Raw genomic sequence first — 23,106 nt, 5'->3', positions numbered from 1 at the left:
TCCTTTTTGTCAGAAGTTCCCCTTTCATCCCTTTCCTACCATTCCCACTTCCTGTTAGCTACCATTTTTCTCTACTTCTATGAGCTCAGTGTTATGAGATCCTATAATATTGGTTTCTCTATGCCAGGATTATTTCACTTATCACAGTATCTTCTGGACCCACTTATATTGTTACAAATGAGAGCATTTCTCCCCTTTTGAAGAGTATTCAAAGCATATATGTAGGTATGGGTATATGTTTTTGTAATATGTATATATAAAACACATATATAATTGCAATACATGATGATATATAAAATGGAATATAAATTTCTTCTCTACTTAAGATCCACAACATTTTTTAATCTAAAAGTTAAAATAAATATACCAACAAAAAATCCTAAAATAGCTCTTGCTCTTGCTGCTCTCTTCTTGCTCTCTCTGTTCTATTCTAGCTCTCTCTCTGTTCTTTTCTTGCTCTCTCTCTTTCCCAGCCACGTGGAGTGCCAACCTTGCCTGGTCCCAGCAGGTCTACCCCTTACCTGAATACCACGTGAGTGCTACTGTTCTTACCCCTCTCTCTGCTCTTTTCTGGCTCTTTTCTCTCTCTTTCCTCTCTTCCCAGCTCTCTCTCATTCCCAGGCCTCTCCCAGCCACGTGGAGTGCCAACCTTGCCTGGTCCCAGCAGGTCTACTGAATAAACCTACCCCTTAATGTTTGTTTTTTTTTTTTGGTCCAGTTGTGGGGCCTGAACTCTGGGCCTGAGCACTGTCCCTCAGCTCTTCAGCTCAAGGCTAGTGCTCTACCACTTGAGCCACAGTGCCACTTCCGGCTTTTTTCTTTTTGCTTATGTGGTGCTGAGGAATCGAACCCAGGGCCTCAGGCATGCAAGGCAAGCGCTCTACCACTGAGCCAACTTCCCAGCCCCCCCTTAATGTTTTAAAAGAAAAAAAAAGAAAAAAAAATCCTAAAATACCCACACTAAGAGTGGATAGTAGTAATTGGTCTTAAAAGTAATAAAATGCTCTTAAAAATTATTAAATCAATATGAAAATAACAATGAAAACAGAAATGGACCATAGTACATTAAAAAACTTCTCAAATGAAATAGACATCATGAATAAGAATGAAACAAAATACACTGACATTAAATGAGACAACTTTATACAAGTGAAATCATTATCCTGTATCATGTATAACAATAAACTTCATCAATACTAAAAGTGTGTTCTTTTTTAATATACTGGATAAAATAATTACATTGAAGGTCCTTTCTACTTAGAATAAGGCTATTTAGCTTATGAAACATTTAGATGTCAGATTTAGTATAAATGATATGACAAAAAGAAATTAGAGAAGATATTACATTAGAATAATGATTAAAGAAACTATTGCAAAACATATAAAATGTGACTAAAATTTCAGCACCTCACTTACCTGTCAAGCAGATAAGTGGAATTTCTTACCTTCACATATTCTAGTGTTAACAGATCTTCCATCGTGTTATCCAGTGTTGTGACCAAATAAATGGGTTTCCTGTTTTCATCTAAAAATATTTTTTAATCACCTTTTGGTAGAAAAACTAATTAAAAATAGACACAGGCAATATTAATAGTTGTAAGACAGAAAAAACTTATATTAGTTCTTAGCCTTGGAATCTATTTTATCCAATAAGATCCTTGTATTTTTTAAACTGAAAAAGTTAATTCCTCCTCACAATTGTTTTCTTCACTTGTACTTCAAGACTAAACACTAAATGCTTTTTAATTCTAAACAGGAGGTAAGAAAATCAGAAATCTGTCCAAGAAAATATCAGAATGGTACGTAGGAGCAATGAAGAACATAAAGAGAACTCTGGTCCTGGGGCACAAAAATAGAATAAACTTTGAAGCTAGGACTAAGGTTAATGGAGAGCATCATAAATTACCCAGGTGTGAAATTAACCCGTTAATTTTTTTTTTTTTGGTCGGTAGTGGGACTTGAACTCTGGGCCTGGGCGCTGTCCCTGAGCTCTTCAGCTCAAGGCTAGAACTCTACCACTTGAGCCACAGTACCACTTCCGGTTTTCTGAGTGGTTTATTGGAGATAAGAGTCTCACGGTCTTTCCTGCCTAGGCTGGCTTTGAACCTCAATCCTCAGATCTCAGCCTCCTGAGTAGCTAGTATTCAGTTATGAGCCACCAGCACCCGGCCCAAAATACTTTTTTTTTTTGGTTGGTCATGGGGCTTGGGTGCTATCCCTCAGCTCTTCAGCTCAAGGCGAGTGCTCTACCACTTGAGCCACAGCACCACTTCCCCAAATGAATTTTTAAGGGTAGAAAGAAAAAGTAGGAAGAAGAGAAAAAGAGATGGCAATATGACAACCTAATGATCTGTGCCACTTTTTGCTATATAGGAGGTAGTAATACAAGGACCACGTCCAAAAATTAAGGATGGCCATTAGTTAATAAACAGCAAGAAAACGGATAAATCACGTTACTGAATTTAACACTTGCATGAAGAATAGAAATGAATCTTCCTCTAGAGCCTTCAAAAGGACTTCTTGAAGGCAGGCACCAGTGGCTCATGCCTGTAATCTAGCTACTCAGTAAGCTGAGGACTGTGGTTTGAAGCCAGCCTGGGCAGGAAAGTCTATGAGACTCTTAATTCCAATTAACCACCAGAAGATCAGAAGTGGCTCTGCGGTTCAAAGTAATAGAGTGCTAGCCTTGAGTGCAAAAACTTAGGGACAGCACCCAGGCCCTGGGTCCTAGGACAACAACAACAAAAAAGGACTCTAGACACTTTGATTTTTGCCCAGTGAGACTTGGATCAGACTAAGTTTGAGAGAATAAATTGGTGCCCAATTATTACAAGAGTAATAGGAAATGTAATGTTTCTGTATTTTGTATAGATTTAAAATTTAATCCACTTGATTTTCCTAAGTGAAAAAACTGTCAATGTTTGCCCTGAAACCGAGGGTATTAACTACAAGAGAGCTGAAAACTAGCCATATATGTGTGTACCTGTGTATCTGTGTGTATATATTCTATATACATCTATATATAGCCTGTGGCTATAAACCCCATAATAGTCTATAATACTAGCTATTAGGAGGCTGAGATGTAGAAGACCATCATTCAAGTTCTCTAGGCAGAAAAGTTCAAAAGATTTCAAAACTAACCAACAAAAAGCCAGGTTCAGAATCAGCCAAATACGAGTTCTATACAGGTGCAGGTAAAAGATTAAAAACTAATTCTGCTATAGATTGGATGTGGTTTGCCTCTTCCCCCCGCCCCCCCCCCCCCCCCCGCCACACACACACAAAGAGCATGTGTTGCAGACTTGATTCTCATTGCTGAAGTGCTAAAATCTTTTCTCAGTTCCCGGGAGAATGAATAGTTGAGTGAATATGGCTCCTGAATTATTCTCTGGTTTTCTGTCTCATTATGTGATCTCTATATACATGCTCTTGCAATGAATTCATCTACCAAAGTCCATACAGAGGTTAATCAAATGCAGTCACAATAGCTTGGACTTTCAGCCCCCAAACTATGAGCTAAATGAATTTCTCTTTGCCTAAAAGATTTTCCAATAGCAATGGAAGACAGACTTAAATGCAAACTCAAAATTTAACAGTCTGAGACTAATTAGCAAATAACTAGATCTAAAATCTAAAGAACTAGAAACTCTACAGCAGGTAGTCAACAAAAATTTTTTTTAATTTCAGTGAACAGTGAAATTAATAATTTCAGTGAATTAATCACAGAGATTCTTACCTAAGTATTCTGGACACTTTAAGCAAAATTCTTTCAAAAATGCATTTGCTTTCAAATCACATGTTCTAATCATTACTTCTGTGCCCAATCCTAAAACATCAATTTCTACCACAGATATTTCACAATCCTCCACAAGGTGATAAAATTGAACTAAAACCTAGAGAAGAGATAAGAAAAGTATCACTGTATAGAACACATGTCTAATCATGTAACAAGGCCCTGAATTTAAACTCTAGTATCTTAAAAATACAGAGAGGAAAAAATGCACCACTATGTAAAAGTAGCAAAGGTATTTACATATAATATGGTTACATAAGGATTTAGAAAATATGCATGTAAATAAGTTATATATTAAAATTTTTAATACACAATTTATGAACAGTTTTATATTCTATACCTACATGTGTAAATAATCATTTAAAAAAACATGCACTAAATATTCACAATAAATCATCTAAACCTTTAACTTTTTCTAAAGAAGCTAAATCTTAAGGGGAAAAAAGGGAGGTGAGGAGATGAGGAACCACACAGCAAGTCTATGTCCAGTTTAATCAGGGTGAAAACAATAGTGCTACTGGCAATGAGACTAAATAAGCTATCCATAATATAAACAACAATGTAAATAACCTGTATTAATTTGATCTCAGTACATACCTCTGCTACTTCAAATCGTATTTTAAATTCTGTCAAATTCAGTGAACAGTCTTGCTTTTGTGACTTTCTATGTCGAGTAATTTTAGCTCCAGTAATAATCGGAGGACATTCATCCAAAGGACTAGATAGTGCATCAAAAAATTCCTCCTCTGAATCTAAATTTCACACAATATTAAGTCAACAATCAAATGATCTATTTAATATTGTTATTACTTCTGAAATAAATTTAAGCATTAAAATACTAAGCATTTATTTTAAAAATTAAATAAAAACAGTTAAACAAAGTTAATAGAAAATATAAAGTATCAAAAAAGCATAGAAAAATAGCAAATTATGTTTAGATTAAGATCACCTTTTAAATCTATTTCAAAACCATATAAGAAAAACTTACATTAACTCATAACAGCAATGACTACATGCATAATAAACACTCAAAAATTAGCATGGAAATATGCTCACTGTATGCACAATAGTACTAGCTACAAACTACATTACTAGCAGAGATCAAGACTTAAAAGTTTGAATCAAGTCTTTCCCTTACTCACAATTTCATTTAATGTAATTTTAGTTATGTTAAATGAAAATATCCACAACCAATACAATTTTTTTAAGTTTTAATAACTTTAATCCTCAGTCAGCAATGTATTGTAACTGTCATACTATCCCACTCCAGATGTGAATTGTTCCTTTGCAGGTTTATTATAGGGGAAAAGGAAGTATCTTCTCTTTGTTCTCCCAAAGATCACAGGTTTATTGGAATTTACTCACAAAAGATTATAGGAGAAAAAGACATACAAATTAATTAACATGCCTAGGGGAAAACAAGTCACAACATTGTTTATCCAAGTGTCCCAGTGAGGCGCAGTATTTATGAATCCTTTTCACAAGGAGAGGAGAAGGCTGAGGTCATGCCTCCTGCCTAGAAACGCAAGACCCTGAGTTCAAGCTCCAGCAGCAGCACCTGCAGCAATTTCAGTCATATAGAGAAATGGGGAAGGACTATTTGAGACAGAGTAAATGATTTTAGGCAAATGGGCCCAATGCTCAGAACTGAATAGGACTAGGAGACAGAAAATAAGCTATTTTAAAACAAATTCTGTTCTTACATGAAAGATTCTGTCCACATATAGTTATATTCTTCCATCTTTCATCCTAAAAACCATGTTTAGATAATGAAAACTAAGGAAGGGACTAAAGATAAATGTTTCCTTTGTTGGAAGCATCACAGAAAAGCCTTTTCCAACACTTACTGCTTTCCAAACAGATACCTTACCTTAAAATAATCAGCATACCCAAGCCATTTCTGGGGATGAAATTCCCTAGATACCTTCAGTATCCCACCATATATACATATATATATATATACATATATTATAATATGTATATATATATATATATATATATATATATATATATATATATATATTACCCATCCATTAGGCACCTAGTAACCTTCTTGGTTATCAGATCGACTGTTATAGAATTATAGTGTTTGTGCTCAAGTAACCCTTATTTTACTTAATAATGACCTCAAGGTCTAATAGGAGTGGTACTGGGAATTCACATACACCTCTGGGAAATCATCAGATAGTCCCTCTTTAATGTAGAATTCCTCAATTTAAAAAAAAAAAAAGTCATTTGCTTATATTTCTAACATCAACTCTACGAACTAATCTGTGGAACTGTGAAGAAGAAACACACTAGAATATTGCTATATCTCAAACTGTGAGTTATAGTGTGATGGTCTCAGTTAAGATGAAAAAAAACAGCATTAAACTTCAACAAAGGTAAATACATCTAAGGGGAAAAAAATAAACTTAAGAGTTCAGAATTATTCAAGAACTCAGTTAACCATTAGGGGTCTTAGACAATATACTTCATAAATAGGAGATTCTTCTCTCTTTCAATAGATTGGTCCCTAGAATTTAGCTTGAAATTTTAAGATCAAAAATTAGAAAAGCATTCAACCACTTAATAAAAGTACTAAAAGATATTTAAGAAAAATGAAATAATATCAATCACATCCCTAAAGCCTAACATTGAAGTAAAAGAGTATTGCAAAAAAGCCTCCTCCTCTCTGGTTTCCACACCCCCAAAGAAAACATTCCTCAGAAACAATATATCAACATGGCACTGTTAATAAGTAACTTTAAGTGATATTAGAGTAGTTTTAAGTTTTCAGATGTGAGTTTAAGTATTAACACTTGATTTTTTTCTTTAATAGCAAACGATTATATATGAAGTTTTACTATCACAAAACACTCCAAGGAACTAAGTACCATATTATAAGCTACATATTTCAAAGTTTTATGGAGTTTTTTAAGCCTGAACTCAATAAAGACTATTAATGTATCAAGTGATCTTTGGGATTATAAATTCAACTTTTCATACACTCAAAACAAACAAAAACCAACTAGGAAAGTAACTCCAAGGACATTTGAATTGTGGTTACTTTAAGGAAATCTAAGTTAAAATGTCTTAACAATATACAAATAACTGCTATTATGTGACATTTTTATGACTATAAAAGAGCAAGATATGCCAGTCTAAACTATGCCATTTTGACATTAGCTTACTGGATTAGAAACAGCAAACATAGAAGAGGCACAGATGATAAAACATCCCTATTGAAACTGATACTAAAATTTATAAAGGAAATTTGCTTTTGTAATGGCATCTCACTACACCAGAACGATGACTCTTAATAATAAAACATTCTCACCAAAGGAGAAAGATGTTGACTTTATTTTAACTTGCCCTTGCTTGCCATACTTGTGTTTACCTTTCCATAATATGCTTCCCCAAACTCAGAAGCCCCACTTGTTTTCCTTGAACTGAAACTGACATGGAAATCCTAGTTTTTACCACTCTTAAGTCACTATCACTGTTTCTCATATACATAAGACATTATAAGACATTAATAAATTACATTTGCTCCCTTTCTCTTCTCTTTTGTTAAAGAATCTAGAAGTTAAAAGGAAAGAACACTTAAATTCCTTCACATGGTCATTTGAAGAATGCCTCAAAATGGAAATTTTAATAATAAAGTATAACGTATAAAATATGGAATTTCCCTTAAGCAGTTTCACCTTACCATCTTCAGTAATGGAGGGCAGTTCCAAGAGAGGAATTATTTTCTGGGTGATCTCTGATGTTGGAATAGATGTTTGAATCTGAAAAAAAAAGAGGAATTCACAGCTAATTATCACAGACATTTTTGAAGGTGTAAGACAATTCTGATTTTAAAATCTATTCAGTTCAAATAATCTAAGAAGACATCAGAACTCATTAGAAAAATTATATAGATTTTAAAAGGGGGATTTACGTGTGGTGATGTTTCCCGTGGGAACATCACCACACGTACCCAAGATATCCAAACAATTCTAACAGACTACTTTCAAAAGCTATACTCTCTAAAGGAAGAAAATCGGGCAGAAATGGATGCATTTTTAGAGAAATACAAGTTGCCCAAACTGAGCAAAGAAGAAGTTAACCAATTAAATAAGCCAATATCCTATAATGAGATACAGGAAGCTATCAAAAGTCTTCCAACAAAAAAAAGCCCAGGACCAGATGGATTCACAGCAGAATTCTATAAGACCTTTAAACAAGAACTAATACCCATACTCCTCAAGCTCTTCAGAGAAACAGAGGAGGAAGGAGCTATCCCAAACTCATTCTACGAAGCCAATATCACACTCATCCCCAAACCAGGCAAAGACCCAACCAAAAAGGAGAATTACAGGCCAATCTCCTTGATGAACACAGATGCAAAGATCCTTAACAAGATTCTAGCTAACAGAATCCAGAAACACATAAAAAAAATAATTCATTATGACCAGGTAGGCTTCATCCCAGAGACACAGGGATGGTTTAACATACGTAAGTCAATAAATGTAATCCAACATATCAACAGAGCCAAGGTCAAGAATCACATGATTATCGCTACAGATGCAGAAAAGGCCTTTGACAAAATTCAACATTCATTCATGCTAAAAGCTCTGGAGAAAATAGGAATAGAAGGAACATTTCTAAAAACAATAAAAGCCATTTATGACAGACCAATAGCCAATATTATACTTAATGGGGAAAAGCTGCAACCAATTCTCCTAAAATCAGGAACAAGGCAAGGATGCCCACTGTCTCCACTCCTCTTCAATATAGTCCTAGAACCCTTAGCCAGGGCAATAAGGCAAGAAAAAGACATTAAAGGGATCCGCATAGGGAAAGAAGAAGTTAAACTATCCCTTTTTGCAGATGACATGATACTATACCTCCACGATCCCAAAAACTCCATCCCCAAACTCTTAGAAATCATAAATCACTTCGGCAAAATAGCAGGATACAAAATAAACCCACAAAAATCAGTTGCCTTCCTATACACTGATAATGTACAGGAAGAGAGGGAAATAAAGGGAGCAACCCCATTCACAATAACCTCCCGAAAAATAAAATATTTAGGAATTAACCTAACCAAAGATGTAAAAGAACTATTTAATGAGAACTATAAAAAGTTAAAGAAAGAAATTGCAGAAGACACTAGGAAATGGAAAGACCTCCCATGCTCCTGGATAGGCCGACTTAATATAGTAAAGATGGTAATACTTCCAAAACTAATATACAAATTCAACGCAATTCCTATTAAAATCCCAATGACGTACATCACTGAAATACAGAAAACAGTCCAAAAATTCATATGGAACAACAAAAGACCTAGAATAGCCAAAACAATTCTAGGGGATAAAGACAATATGGGAGGGCTATCCATGCCGAACTTCAAACTCTACTACAGAGCTATAATAACAAAGACAGCATGGTACTGGCACAAAAACAGACCCGAAGACCAATGGAACAGAATAGAAGATCCAGAAATAAACCCACAGGCCTACAGCCAGCTGATATTCGACAAAGGAGCCAAAGACATACAATGGAAGAAACACAGCCTCTTCAACCGCTGGTGCTGGGAAAACTGGGCAGCCACATGCAGAAAACTAAAAGTGGACCCCAGCCTATCACCATGCACCAACATCAACTCAAAATGGATTAAAGACCTTAACATTAAACCTGAATCTCTGAAACTACTGCAGGACAGAGTAGGAGAGACACTTGAACTAATAGGCACAGGAAGGAACTTCCTGAACAGAGTCCCAGGGTCACAACAAATTGGAGAGAGACTCGACAAATGGGACTACCTTAAAATAAAAAGCTTCTGCACAGATAAAGCTATCGCAACCAAGCTAGAAAGACAACCAACTAATTGGGAAAAAATATTTACCAGCAATATATCAGACAAGGGGTTAACATCCTGTATATACAGGGAACTCAAGAAACTAATCCCTCCCAAACCCAACAAACCAATTACTAAATGGGCAAGGGAACTAAAGAGGGACTTCTCAAATGAAGAAATAAAAATGGCAAAGAAACACATGAGGAAATGTTCATCATCCCTGGTGGTGAAGGAAATGCAAATAAAGACAACCCTGAGATACCACCTTACCCCAGTCAGAATGTCCCACATCCACAAATCAGCCGACGACAAATGCTGGAGGGGATGTGGAGAACGAGGAACGCTATTACACTGCTGGTGGGAATGTACACTCATACAACCACTTTGGAAAGCAGTCTGGAGGGTCCTTAGAAAGCTAAAGATTGACCTCCCTTACGACCCAGTCATACCACTTCTAGGCATCTACCCTGAACAACAGGAACCAATATACAAGGACACGTGCACCTCCATGTTTATTGCAGCACTGTTCGCAATAGCTAGGATATGGAAACAACCTAGATGCCCCACCACAGATGAATGGATCCAAAAATTGTGGTATCTATACACAATGGAATATTATGCAGCCATTAGAAATGACAAAATAATGGCATTTGCAGGGAAATGGATGGAGCTAGAAGGAATCATGTTGAGCGAGGTAAGCCAAGAACGAAGAGACAAACAGTACATGGTCTCCCTGATAAGTGGATGATGAATCCAAAATGTTAGGTGATATGACAAAACTAACAGGACTTAAGAAACAAAGAACTCCCACTCATCTGGTTGAACCACTACTAAATATCCCCATGCTGCTGATCACATATATGGTATATAACATATGAGCACCATTATATATTACAGACTGTGATAGACAATTTGCTCCAGGAAAGTTAGAATGAACTTGTGACTTTAAATGAGCATCATTATTCCACAATACTGTGAATTTCCGGAAATTAAGTAATCACTTAATCACAATCAAAAAAAAAAAAAAAAAAAAGAACCTTGGGGAAGGGAGGGAGGGAGGGGATGGTAGGGGGAAAACAATGGAGGGGGTAAAAAAAAAAAAAAAAAAAAAAGGGGGATTTACAAGTTTAAAGTATATGTTTAATATTAAAAGTAAAAACCTAAAAGAATTCGCGAGTCACAAAGTAAGCACATATTTATTTAACAAACTACCAAACTATTTCCAAATGTAACACCATTCTTCACTGATATCAACAATGTATTAAAGTATCAAATTGCAATTGTCTCAATACCTGGGCCATTGGTATTCTATTTATTTTTAGACATTTCTAATCACTGGTTAGTGGTATACCATATGGATATATTTTCTTGATAGGTAATAAAGTTGAACATCTTCCATGTTAATTATTTACCTGTTGTATAATGAGCTATTGGTTTCCTAAAATATCATGGATACATAGTTTCCTAACATGTATGTGTTTACAAGGATTTTTCCCATGTGAATGGGTGGATAACTTGCCCATTCTTTTTTTTTCTTTTAATAATGTCTATCAAAGAATAAACTTAATTTTCACAAGGTACAACTTAGTTTTTTATGCTACATTTATGACTTTAACATTTGAATACAATTTTATTACTATAAGAACTCAATTTTTTCTCTTCCAAATATTACTATTTTGGCTTTTACATTTAGATCTATTTTCCAATTCAAACTTCATTTGTGAGGGGTGGGTATGATGATTTACCATCAAATAGATTTACCCCTTTGTAAAAGAAATTAAAAACATTTTATCACCTACTAAAGATTTATTTCTAAACATCGTTCTACTTTACTGATCTGTTTAACCTTAAGCTAATTTGAAATTGACAGGATTTAGGAAAGGCTACATAGATATAGGACTCTGCATTTAAGAAAATACCACATCTCATTGCAGGAATAATGGAAAGGACGGATTTGACCTTATATATGGAAAAATGATGAAAGTTTTGTACAGTTAATATACAATAAAAAGAAAAATACTTATGTAGAAATAAAACTAGAAAAAAAGTATCAAAATATGTGACTGGATATTTTCTTTCTGAAATTATCCAGAAAAAGACAATTATGAATATGGGAAAAGTACTATTCATTGCAAAAATAAGTGAATACCACAATAAAAAAATCAAACAATGAAACAGAAAAAAGTACTTTTAATTGATCAATATAATTTTCTTAATTTGAAAAACACTATCCAGTAGAAAAAGAGTACAAAGGACATAAGCAGCAGTCTCCAAAAGAAGAAATTCAACCATTAAACTTAGAAAAAAAATGTATAAACTCTGACATTTTCTCAGAATAAAATATTAGTAATTGCTAATAGGATTAATTACAGCAAAAGAAAAAATACTCCTTCACAGTTAATGGACTAAAATGGTCAATTTAGAAAAAAAATTCAAATGTATCATAACATAAAATTCAGATACTCCTTTGCTCAATATCACTTCCAGAAATTTATCCTACAAAGCATTCCCAAATATATACAGCATAAGGAAGTCCCACGCAGCATTTTCACAACTTATAACATGTGACTGCCCATCAAAAGAAGATACATTGAGATATATCCACATAATTCAAAGCATGATTATAAAAAAAAAAAAAAACAGGTACTCTGTAAGTGCCAACATGAAAATATCGCAAAGATACATAACATGACGGTAGTGATGAAAGAACGCAGTTTGAATACAGTAAATACAATATCCATATTTAATTGCAAGACTGTAAGAGGATACTTAACTATGAAGCTATGTGCAAAGAAATAATGACCAACAATATTGCCATGAATAAGAAGAAATGAAAGCTGCCAAAGCAAGCAGTTGGGTTTTATTTTACACCTTTTTAAAGAAACCTAATTGTACTTTTTCATGCTTTATCCATTTCTTTCCTAGAATGTCTGCTCAAGATGATTTACAAATCATTATATCTGAAATATCTGTGGTTGTTCCAAATAGTAAAATACTACTTATGAACAATTTGTGTGTGTGGGGGGGGGGGACAGCAAGGGAGGGGAGGGGGGGAGTGGTTGTTAGTCTGGGGCTTGAATTCAGGGCCTGGGCGCTGTTCCTGAGATTTTTTTGCTTACGGCTAGCACTCTACCACTTGAGCCTCAACTCCACTACAGGCTTTTCAGTGGCTAGAAATAATAAGAGTCTGAATCACAGACGTTCAAGGCCCAAGCTGTCTTTGAATCACCATCTTCCTATCTCAGCCTCTTCAGTGGCTAGGATTACAGGCATGAGCCACTGGTGGCTTCTCAACATTCTGTTGTAATTCAATTTTTTATTAATTCTGAAAATATTCTTACCTGAAATGACTTGACAGGGGCAGATACATCAGCTACAGGTGTAGGTTTTGGAATGCTTTCAACCAGTTCCATAATCCCCTGTAGTTTTTTATCAGAGATTCTTAAAGAAACAAGAGGTAACTTCCCAGAAAGCTTGAATCTGTTAAAAAGATAGGAATCATTACAGAGGAACTTTCAATCTGATTTAAGTGCACTAATTTTTAAAAAGACCTAAATATGGAGAGTTCTGTGATACAGCATCTGGCTAACATATACAAGGTCCTGGGCTTAATCCTCTGAGTGACAAGAAACATACAACTAAACAAAAGATGGATAAGTGGGGAGGAATAAAGGAAACCTGAGAGAGAAAGAGAAAAGTAGACTGCATCCTTCAATCACACAAATATAAGCAAATGTGATTTTAAGCACTAAAAGTCACTATACCAACTCCTATCTTACCTTAATATATAGTATCATTACACATGTACTATCCTTAATATTTTTAGGATTGTTTTCTAATATTTCATTTATTCTAATTTTTGCCAAGTATAGATGACAATTATTGTTATCAATGTATATTACATAATGGACAATGAATAAAGCACTTTATATGCATTATTATAAATATTCCTCACAATCTATGAGTAATCAACTACTTTTATTCACTATGACTGTTAAGTTCGATATGTGTATGATTCCTATAACTAAGGCTTAACAAATTCAAATAACTTATCCAAGGAATTATATCTCTAAATCCATGACTTAAAACCAGTATTTTACTCTTTTTTAATTGCCTTGAGACCTTTTCTTAAAAGTACATCATTGATCTTGCTATGTCCTTCGCCATGCAGAAGCTCTGGAGTTTCATGCAATCCCATTTGTCCAACCTTTCATTTGTAGCCTTTCTGGGTCTCTATTAAGAAAATGTTGGCCTGTGCCAAGGAGCCCTAAGAGTTTCTCCTATTCCTTCCTGTAATATGTTCAGGGTGTCGGCTTTTACTTTAAGGTCTTTGATCCATCTGGAGTTGATTCTGGTGCAGGGTGATATATAAGGATCTAATTTTGCATCCATCAGAAAGGACAACACTATCCAATTTGTTAGGAAATGGAAAAACTTGGAAAAAATCATATTAAGTGAAGTTATCCAGTCCCAAAGAAATTTAGGTCCCATGGTCTCCCTTATTTGCACTAATCCATATAGGATAATCTTATCAGATGAGCTGAAAAGCTCATGTACAAATGACCATATAAGTTGATGCTAAGTGAAATGAACTCCAAGATATGGATGTAAGAGGTCTCTTTATTGTTACTGTTTTAAATGTATCATGTGATTTTATTATTTTTGTTATTGTTTCCTTTGTATGTTCATTTCCCTGTTGTCACTGTATATACATATGTCTAATCTGGGGAGAGAAAAGGGAACAACAAAACCCTGAAATGAGAATACAGGATGACCCATTACAACAAAGATACCTACTGGACAGTATTATTGGAAATGAACTTTACAACTTTGGGTGGCGAGGGGGATAGGAGGGAAGGGAAGACTATATCCATTATTATATACCTATGATGATAAGGCTGCAGCCTGAGCAGAGGTAATCACCTCATGGGACCCTGACAATTCCTCCCCAAGAGTTATGCCAGCAACAACAATTTCACCAGAACCACTGTAGACCAAGAACTGAGAAAATGCCTACCCAGGTCCCACCTGTGGCAGGAACTGTTTTACTATACACACCATTTGTCTCCATCCCTCATTCTTTGTCTACTTAAGCCTGTATTTCATGTCTGTGCCCCATAGATGGTATGTGTTAAAGTGTTCTGAGTCATGAAATAAATCTTTCTTCGCTTTTTACCATCACAAGCTTCTTATTTGTCACACAAAGGTGAGTGTCTAGACCTGAAATGTAAAGCCCCAGGAGTTTGGGTCTGCAAGCTTAAATAGCCAGTTTCAGTACTTCAAAGGAAGGTTCCAGTTACTTATAGTTTCCAGATTTTACATAATATATTCACTTTATACTGCTCATAACATTACAAAATACACATTAAACATCAGATTTTGTCTTTTTATTATTTTTGGTATTTATTTTAATATACTTATCTGGTTCTAACCATTAGCAATACATAAAATTACATCCATGAACTAGCTATTTATTAGTTTCTGCTATGCTAAACCTATTCCCTGCAGAAAGAATATATATTTCGTGTGTGTGTGTGTGTGTGTGTGTGTGTGTGTGTGTGTGTGTAAATACCGTACACAGGGATTACAAAGGGATTACAATTACGTGAGCAAGGTAATGAGTACATTTCTTATCAAGCATTGTTGCCTCCTCCTTTGTTTCCCCTTCCCATCCCTTCCCATCTCCACCTCCTCACCCCGCCCTTGGGGCCAAAGTTCGTTTTATCAACACAATGTCTTGTACATCTCATTGTTGCAATGGGTCCACCTGTATCCCTATATAAACAATTTATTTTTTCCCTTCTCCACCACAAATTAAGTAAAAACAGGGGTTATACCGTGGAGGAGGGACATACAAAGCAACAAAGAAATACCTTATAAATATGTTACAAACAATAGCAAGAAAGTCCTTATCTTGGGGTTCCTTTTGCCTAACAACTTATCTGACCGCTTTTGCTTGTCTCAGACATATACTAGTTATTCTCCTTAAACATCCTGACCCAAAATAAAATGACTCCAGAGCAATCAAGGTAAATTGTCTTTTTCTTAACTCAGGACCACCTCCCTCTTCCTTTGGATACCCTGAATATCCTAGATTATAGCTTATCAGAAAACAACAGCAACAACAAAATGCTGACTTCAAAAAAAAGGAAAGAAAGAAAATCAATGCACCCAGGCACGAAGTGGCTCACGCTTGTAACTAAGCTACTCGGGAGGCTGAGATCTGAAAACTGACGTTCAAAGCCAGTCCAGGCAGGAAAGTCTATGGGACTCTTACCTCCAACTAAATAAAAACCCAAAAGCAGAGCTAGGGTTAAAGTGGTACAGTGCCAGCCTCAAGCCTAAAGCTGTGGAACAGTACACAGGCCTTATGTTCAAGTCCAGTTACAGGAGGGTCGGGTGGGCAAGGGTGGGAAAGCATATTTCTCTGTTTGCATAAGGAAGTCAATGCATATTGTTGTTATTGTTGTTTTGTCGGTCCTGGAGCTTGAACTCTGGGGCCTGGGCACTCTCCCTCAGCTCTTCCCTAGCACTCTACCACTTGAGCCTCAGAGCCACTTCCAGTTTTCTGGTGGTTAATTGGAGATAAGAGTCTCAGGACTTTCCTGCCCAACTTTATAGGAAATATCAGAGGTTAAATAGGCAGAGGGACACTGGGAAAGAAATAAAAATCAAACAATACATAAAGCTAAATTGCCACACACACACACTCCCAAAAGCTAAATTGCCACACACACACACACACACACACACTCTCTCTCTTTCTCTCTCTCTCTCTCTCCCAGAATGTATAGAGTAGACTTAATTCATATTTTCTAAGAGTATGAAGCCTAGAAGAATAAGAGTTAGGCCAATACATACATTAGTTATTAAGTAGCATCACAGTAAAATAAAAGACAACAAAAAAGGGTTTGGACAGAACAAGCAGGGAGAAGATTTCTTGGAGAAGGTGTTTTAGTTTCTAAAGTAAAAATCAGTTCCTAATCTCATCCCTACAAACAAACAAACAAAAAAAAAAAAAAAAAAAAAAAAAAAAAAACCTGGGAGAGCCAGAAGCAGGTGAGTCATACCTGCAATCTCAGCTACTAAGGAGGCTGAGACCTGAGGATCATGATTCAAACCCAGCCCAGGCATGAAAATCCATGAGACTCTTTTTTTTTTTTTTTGGTCCGTCATAAAGCTTGAACTCTGGGCCTGGGTGTTGTCCCTTAGCTCTTCAGCTCAAGGCGAGCGCTCTACCACTTGAACCACAGCGCCACTTCTGGTTTTCTAATGGTTTATTGGAGATGAGTCTCACAAACTTTCCTGCCTGGGCTGGCTTTGAACCGTGAGCTTCAGATCTCAGCCTCCTGAGTAGCTAGGATTACAGGCGTGAGCCACCAGTGCCTGGCTAAATTCAGATTTTTGGGTTTTTTTTTTTTTTTGGTCGGGCATGGGGCTTGAACTCTGGGCTTGGGTGCTGTCCTTGTGCTTTTCAGCTCAAGGCAAGTGCTTTACCGCTTGAGCGGTAGAGACTCTTATCTCTAAAGCACCACTTCCATGAGACTCTTATCTCTAATTTGCCTCCACAAAACAGGAAGTAGAGCTGAGGCTCAAAGTACAGAACACTAACCTTGAGCAGAAGAAGCTCAAGGACAGTTTTTTTAGGCCCTGAGTTCAAGCCCCAGGACCAGCAAAAACAAAACAAAAAATCTCTACCTGGTACCAGTGGCTCACACCTGTAATCCTAGCTACTCAGGAGGCTGAGATCTGAGGATCATGGCTCAAAGCCAGCCTGGAGAAGGAAAGTCCTTGAGACTCTTATCTCCAATTAACCACCAGAAAATCAGAAGTGGCTCTGAGGTTCAAGTGGTAGAACACTAGGGAAGAGCTGAGGGAGAGTGCTCAGGCCCCAGAGTTCAAGCTCCAGGACCAACACAACAACAATAAAAACCCTCTGAGGATTATGGTAAGTCTCTCATGAGTCACCCTAGGTCTTTCCTTTCCCATGCCACATTTTCATATGGAAAAGAGTCAGATTATGCCCAATTCCTTCTAATCATATACTTAACCACTACCATGTGAACATTCTATTCTATCTTGATAATAGCAATTCTCCTGAAACTCCTTGGAAGGCCATTAAATGAGCTTTTGATGAATATTTTAAATAATTCTGTGATTGAGGTTTGAATACTTAGGTAACGATGATCGATAGGAAATGTACTCATTACCCTACCCCTTTGTACAGTATTTTTACAATAAAAAATATATACAAAAAAAGACAAAAAGTGGGCAGAAACAAGAGGTGAAATGGCTACCTCTACAATATAAAACTATATAATAATAAGTCACCTAATGATGTAGTCTAGTATTAGTATGTAACTACATCTTCTATTTTATATATGGGGAACCTAAAATAGTTAAATTCATGAAGATTACACATAAAGTGGTGATAGTTAATGGCTAGTGTAAAATGGGTGTCACTGGTTAATGGGCACTGAGTGTCAGTTTGAAAGGTAGTAAATTTCTAGAGGTAGATGGGGATTCTGATTGTCCAACAATGTAAATGTACTTAATGTCAATCAAATATATAGTTAATTTAAATGGCAATTTAAGCAAATGCTTTGTTACATGTATTCTGCAAGAAAAAAAGTCAAAGAAAAATGGCATTTTCCTCACTATAGAATTACTTTAAATATCTAAATCATAAAAAACAGATAATACATACTTGGGCATCCTGATATCCATGAATACCATGGCTTTAGAGAGCTCCACGCTGACATGCATGGGAACCAAAATATGCTGGGTAGATACATTCAGTTTTCGGGCTTCTTTCCAATTATCACCTAATTACAGAAAACATTTCACATTTGACATTAGCATACTTTGAATAACAAGTAAACCCTAAAATTCTATTGATATTTCATATGTACCTACATTCCACATGGTGTGAGAAAAATCTAAGTTATCTAACATTCTGATCATCTTATCTAAAATAAAACAAAACCAACAGGAAAAATTCATTATTTTCCTTGCACTGCTTGCAGAGACACTGTATATTCTACTGTAATAAAAAGCACTATTTTAACAGTATATTTTTAATCAAATATACTGTGTCTATTGACAACCACTACACTGATGAGCTATCTTACCTCTACAACAACATAACTGTAAACAAAATATGACAGTAAATGGAAAGGAAGGGAAAAATGAGTTTCATGTAATAGTAATTGATAAATACTACCATTTATTCAAGAATTATAAATATCACTGCTCTGGGCAATGGTTAAACTTTAATTCTCGTAATGACTTATAATCATTCTACTTCAAAAACTGAGACTCAAAACTTAATTCCTATGCCAATATAATAATGTTAAAACTGAAATTCACATCCAGGACTACAAACAGGCAATAATCACAGCAATTTTAGGAACTTATAAAGTGGTTAAATAATTTATGGCACAATCTTAGAAGCCTAACACTTCTAATGAGAGTCATAAATTCAACTGCTTAAAATATTATTGGTAAAGATCATAGAAAACTAAAATCGGGGATGGGTATAATGACATACTTCTTTAATACTACCACTCAGAAGGTGGGAGAAGTTTAAGTTTGATACCAACCTGGGTTACACAGTGGTATTTTAAGTCAAAAAACACCCTCATTATCCTTCCACAAAAAGGAAAGAGAGAAAAAACAGAGAAAGAACAGGGAAGGAAAAGAAGAAAGGAAGGAAGGGAGGAAGGAAGGAAGGAAGGAAGGAGGGAAGGAGGGAAGGGGGGAGGGGGAGGGGGGAGGGAGGGAGGATTTTTTAAATAGCATTCATGATTACTTCCACATAAAAGTTACCCAAGCACACTCCATATACTCATAGATATACTAAAAATAACACTAAAAGGATATGCACTAAAATACCCATAGTGTTCATGTCTGAACAGTAACATAAAGGCTGATCTCTATGGTTGTTCACACATTTTTAATGAATTAAAATTTTGTTAACAAGATTAGGTCTTAAGGCCAGGAACTGGTGGCATATGCCTATAATCCTTGCTACTCAAGAGACTAATACCTGGAAGAAGGCAGTTCGAAGCCAGCCCAGAGAGAAAAGTCTGTGAGACTCCATTCTAATTAACCAGCAAAAAGCTCAACTATAGACATGGTTCAAATAGTAGAGTGCCAGCCATGAACAACAAAGTCAAGCAAACATAAGGCCCCTGAGCTTAAGCCCTGAACCACCCAAAAATTTTTTTAAAAAGCTCAGTAAACTAGAGCGTTTGTCTAGCATGCTCAACACCCTGTGTTTATACATAAAATATACAAATACCAAAAATAGTGTCAAAAAAGAGTACTAGCATCCATATAGTACAGGTCATCATTATATAGATTTTATCATCTATATAGATTACTCCATATAATTAAAATTATATATATATAATATAGATTGTATATAATTTATAAAATATATATTACATATATGTATATATTTATATGAATACATATAGAGAAAAGATTCTATATAGAATCTATAATAGGCATATATTACACATATATAATATTCATGTATAATGTATTGCATCTGTTGTACATTAATATTTTACATATATTATACATTAATACATAATTACAATATACAGTAATGCATAATATAGGTAACAAACATCTTTATAGACTATATACTCTACATAATGATAATTTGCATTATATAGTATTATATCACTTAAACCTAATAAATGCTTCAAGTCACAGAAAAATGTCCTGGAAACAAAGGAACATTAAGCTCCTGGAGCTAGGAGCCCAATTTTAAAAATTCCATCAGGGCCGGGCGCTGGTGGCTCACGCCTGTAATCCTAGCTACTCAGGAGGCTGAGATCCGAGGATCGCGGTTCAAAGCCAGCCCGGTCAGGAGAGACCGTGAGACTCCTATCTCCAATAAACCACCAGAAAACCGGAAGTGGCGCTGTAGCTCAAGTGGTAGAGCGCTCGCCTTGAGCTGAAGAGCTGAGGGACAGCGCCCAGGCCCAGAGTTCAAGCCCAACGACCGACAAAAAAAAAAAAATTCCATCAGGCACTGGGTACTGTTGGCTCACACCTATATCCTAGCTACAAAGGAGGTAAAACTGCAGTTTGCAGTCCACCCAACAGTCTGGTTTGTGGCAGTGTGGATATCTGAACTCAGGGCTTCACACTTGCGAGGCTAGGCAGGTATTCTACTGCCTGAACCACGCCTCTGGTTCTTTTAGCTCTGATTATTTTTTAGACAGTTTCATATTCTTCCTAAGTTGGTCTAGACAATCACTTATTTATGCTTTCAGTTTCTGGGATGACAGTCACAAACCAACATGCCCAGCTTTTTCTGTTCAGATAGGGCATGGTGAAATTTTTGTTTGCTTTTAGCCAGGGCTGGCCTGGCATCATGATCTTCCAGTTTCAGCCTCTCATATAACTGATATCATAGACATGCCCCATCACTCCAAGCTATTGATGGTAACTGGATTTTGCAAACTTTTTGCCCCAGCTGGCCTTGAACTGAGATTTCCATCTCTCAAGTAACTAGAATTACAGGCAAGAACTATGGCATTCAGCAGATTAAGGTATTTAAACAGATTTAATGATAGATACACAAAGAACTCCAATAAAAGAAACTAATGCACCAGAAAAATTGTAAAAGTTTACCAAACTGGAATAAGGGAAAAATACAAATTGGTAAACAAATATAGAGAGCTAGAAAATGACTATTTCTAAGATGTTTTAAACTGCCTTATTGCTCATCTTCTAAGGACTGAGGTGATCTGTTCTCAATCTTCTTCTTTTATATGAATCCTGAAAGGTCTGCTCCAGTCGTGTTGACGAGGGACCTCGGGAGTTTCCACATAACCTACAAGCTGCTCTCAAGCTCTTTGACCCTGGGTGCTCTGTTGGAAGGCAGCAGAGTCCCTCCCTCCATGGTGAACACTGCATAAACAGGAACATTTTCCATGGCATAGGCTCAGGATAGAGCCTTTCAGAACACTTTTCATGTGGTACACATCTATGAGGCTTTTATCTCCAGTTAACCCACAAAAGTCAGTGGGGCTCAGTGGCTGAATGCCAGCCTTGAGCCAAAAAACTAAGGGACAGCACCTCAGAGCTCAAACCTCAGTACTGGCACATGAGTGCATGAACACATACATGTATATACAAACATATATACACACAAACACACACACAAAATTCCATCAGTATTGATCTAATGAAACATTCTTTTAGTTCCCATACAGATGGTAATATATTTAGAATCATGTGTTATTTCAGTACTTCTCAAGAGATTATGTGATAATCATATAAAGCAATCCTCCTTAACGAAAAAAAAAAACTTGCTCAAGAAAACAATTCAGCTATTTAAAGTCAGTATTTGTCAGCTTAAAGGAATGCCAATAATCATCAAACAATAACAATTTTTACTTTTAGCTTTTTATTTGCTGCCAGTCCTGGTCTTTGAACTTAGGGACTGGGCTCTGTCCCTGAGCCTCTCTGTGCTCAAGGCTAGCACTCTACTACTTGAGCCACAATGACACTTACAGCCTTTTCTGAGTAGTTTACTGGAGATAAGAGTTTCATGGACTTTCCTGCCCAGGCTGACTTCAATCTGTGATCCTCAGATCTCAGCCTCCTAAGTACCAGGATTACAGGCATAACCCACCAGCACCCAGGTAATTTTAGCATGTTTTAACAAAAGATTTTTGTATCTTAAATGTTAAATAGGTATGGCTCAGAGCTTTCAAACTTATGACCAAAATGTATTTTTAAACAAAGGAAATACCACAAATTTATTCCAAGAAAAACTGATGGACTTTTGCCATCACAGTACTTCTTGGGCTCCTTCTATAACAACTAAAATATAACAGAAACACAAACCAAGTCATTATAGTAAAACAAATATAGACAAATAAAGGAAAATGGTCTAGTCCCATGTAAACTAATTTTAATAGTAATTACTTTGGCTTCCATTGCTTCTCCTTTTGTTGGCTCAGATAATTATAGTGTGACCAAATACATACACAGAAACCTATAATTTTCAAACTTTGTTAAATGATCTAAAGGCTCATTAAAACTCTAATGATTCAGAAGCAGTATGGTAGAATGAAGAGAGAGGGCTGAACACATCTGAAGTATCTTCTACTTTAATAGTTCATTAACTAAAATTTACTTCTGTCTCTAAGTTCATTTAAAAATCCGAAATGGATCAGAGGTATGTGACAATGGATCAGAGACATTAGTACAACACAATGACTGAGATAAGCTATGTCTAGGATAATGATATCCATAATCTTTCGCTACTTAGGACTCAGGCTGTCAGAGAGACCCTAACAGATTACCTCTAGCTTGGTTATCCAAAAGCCTCTTCTAGTTATTAAATTGTATAATTGGAATATCAGTGCAATATGTATGGGTCAATCATTGGTTAAAGGTTAGACCTGGTATAGATTGTGTTTTCGCAGCTTGAGCACTACTGACATTTGTTGTTGGAAGC

At 36.0% G+C, this 23,106-nt stretch overlaps 1 protein-coding gene across 3 annotated transcripts in view; it reads right to left on the bottom strand.

Annotated features, from left to right (window-relative positions):
- Vps13a (vacuolar protein sorting 13 homolog A) overlaps positions 1-23,106 on the bottom strand; it is a 176,116-nt gene that overhangs the window by 99,623 nt on the left and 53,387 nt on the right. For all 3 annotated transcript variants that reach the window (XM_070035786.1, XM_070035785.1, XM_070035787.1), the window contains exons 22-27: positions 18,325-18,442; positions 12,959-13,097; positions 7,485-7,563; positions 4,391-4,545; positions 3,737-3,893; positions 1,446-1,525 (exon numbers count right to left, since the gene is read on the bottom strand). In XM_070035786.1, the coding sequence (XP_069891887.1) occupies positions 1,446-1,525; positions 3,737-3,893; positions 4,391-4,545; positions 7,485-7,563; positions 12,959-13,097; positions 18,325-18,442 (728 nt within the window). The remainder of the gene's footprint in view (positions 1-1,445; positions 1,526-3,736; positions 3,894-4,390; positions 4,546-7,484; positions 7,564-12,958; positions 13,098-18,324; positions 18,443-23,106) is intronic.

This window comes from Dipodomys merriami, unplaced genomic scaffold (assembly GCF_024711535.1).
Source record: "Dipodomys merriami isolate MVZ:Mamm:240054 unplaced genomic scaffold, mDipMer1.0.p SCAF_26, whole genome shotgun sequence".
Taxonomy (NCBI): Eukaryota; Metazoa; Chordata; class Mammalia; order Rodentia; family Heteromyidae; genus Dipodomys; species Dipodomys merriami.
This window is presented reverse-complemented; position numbering and strand designations above follow the sequence as displayed.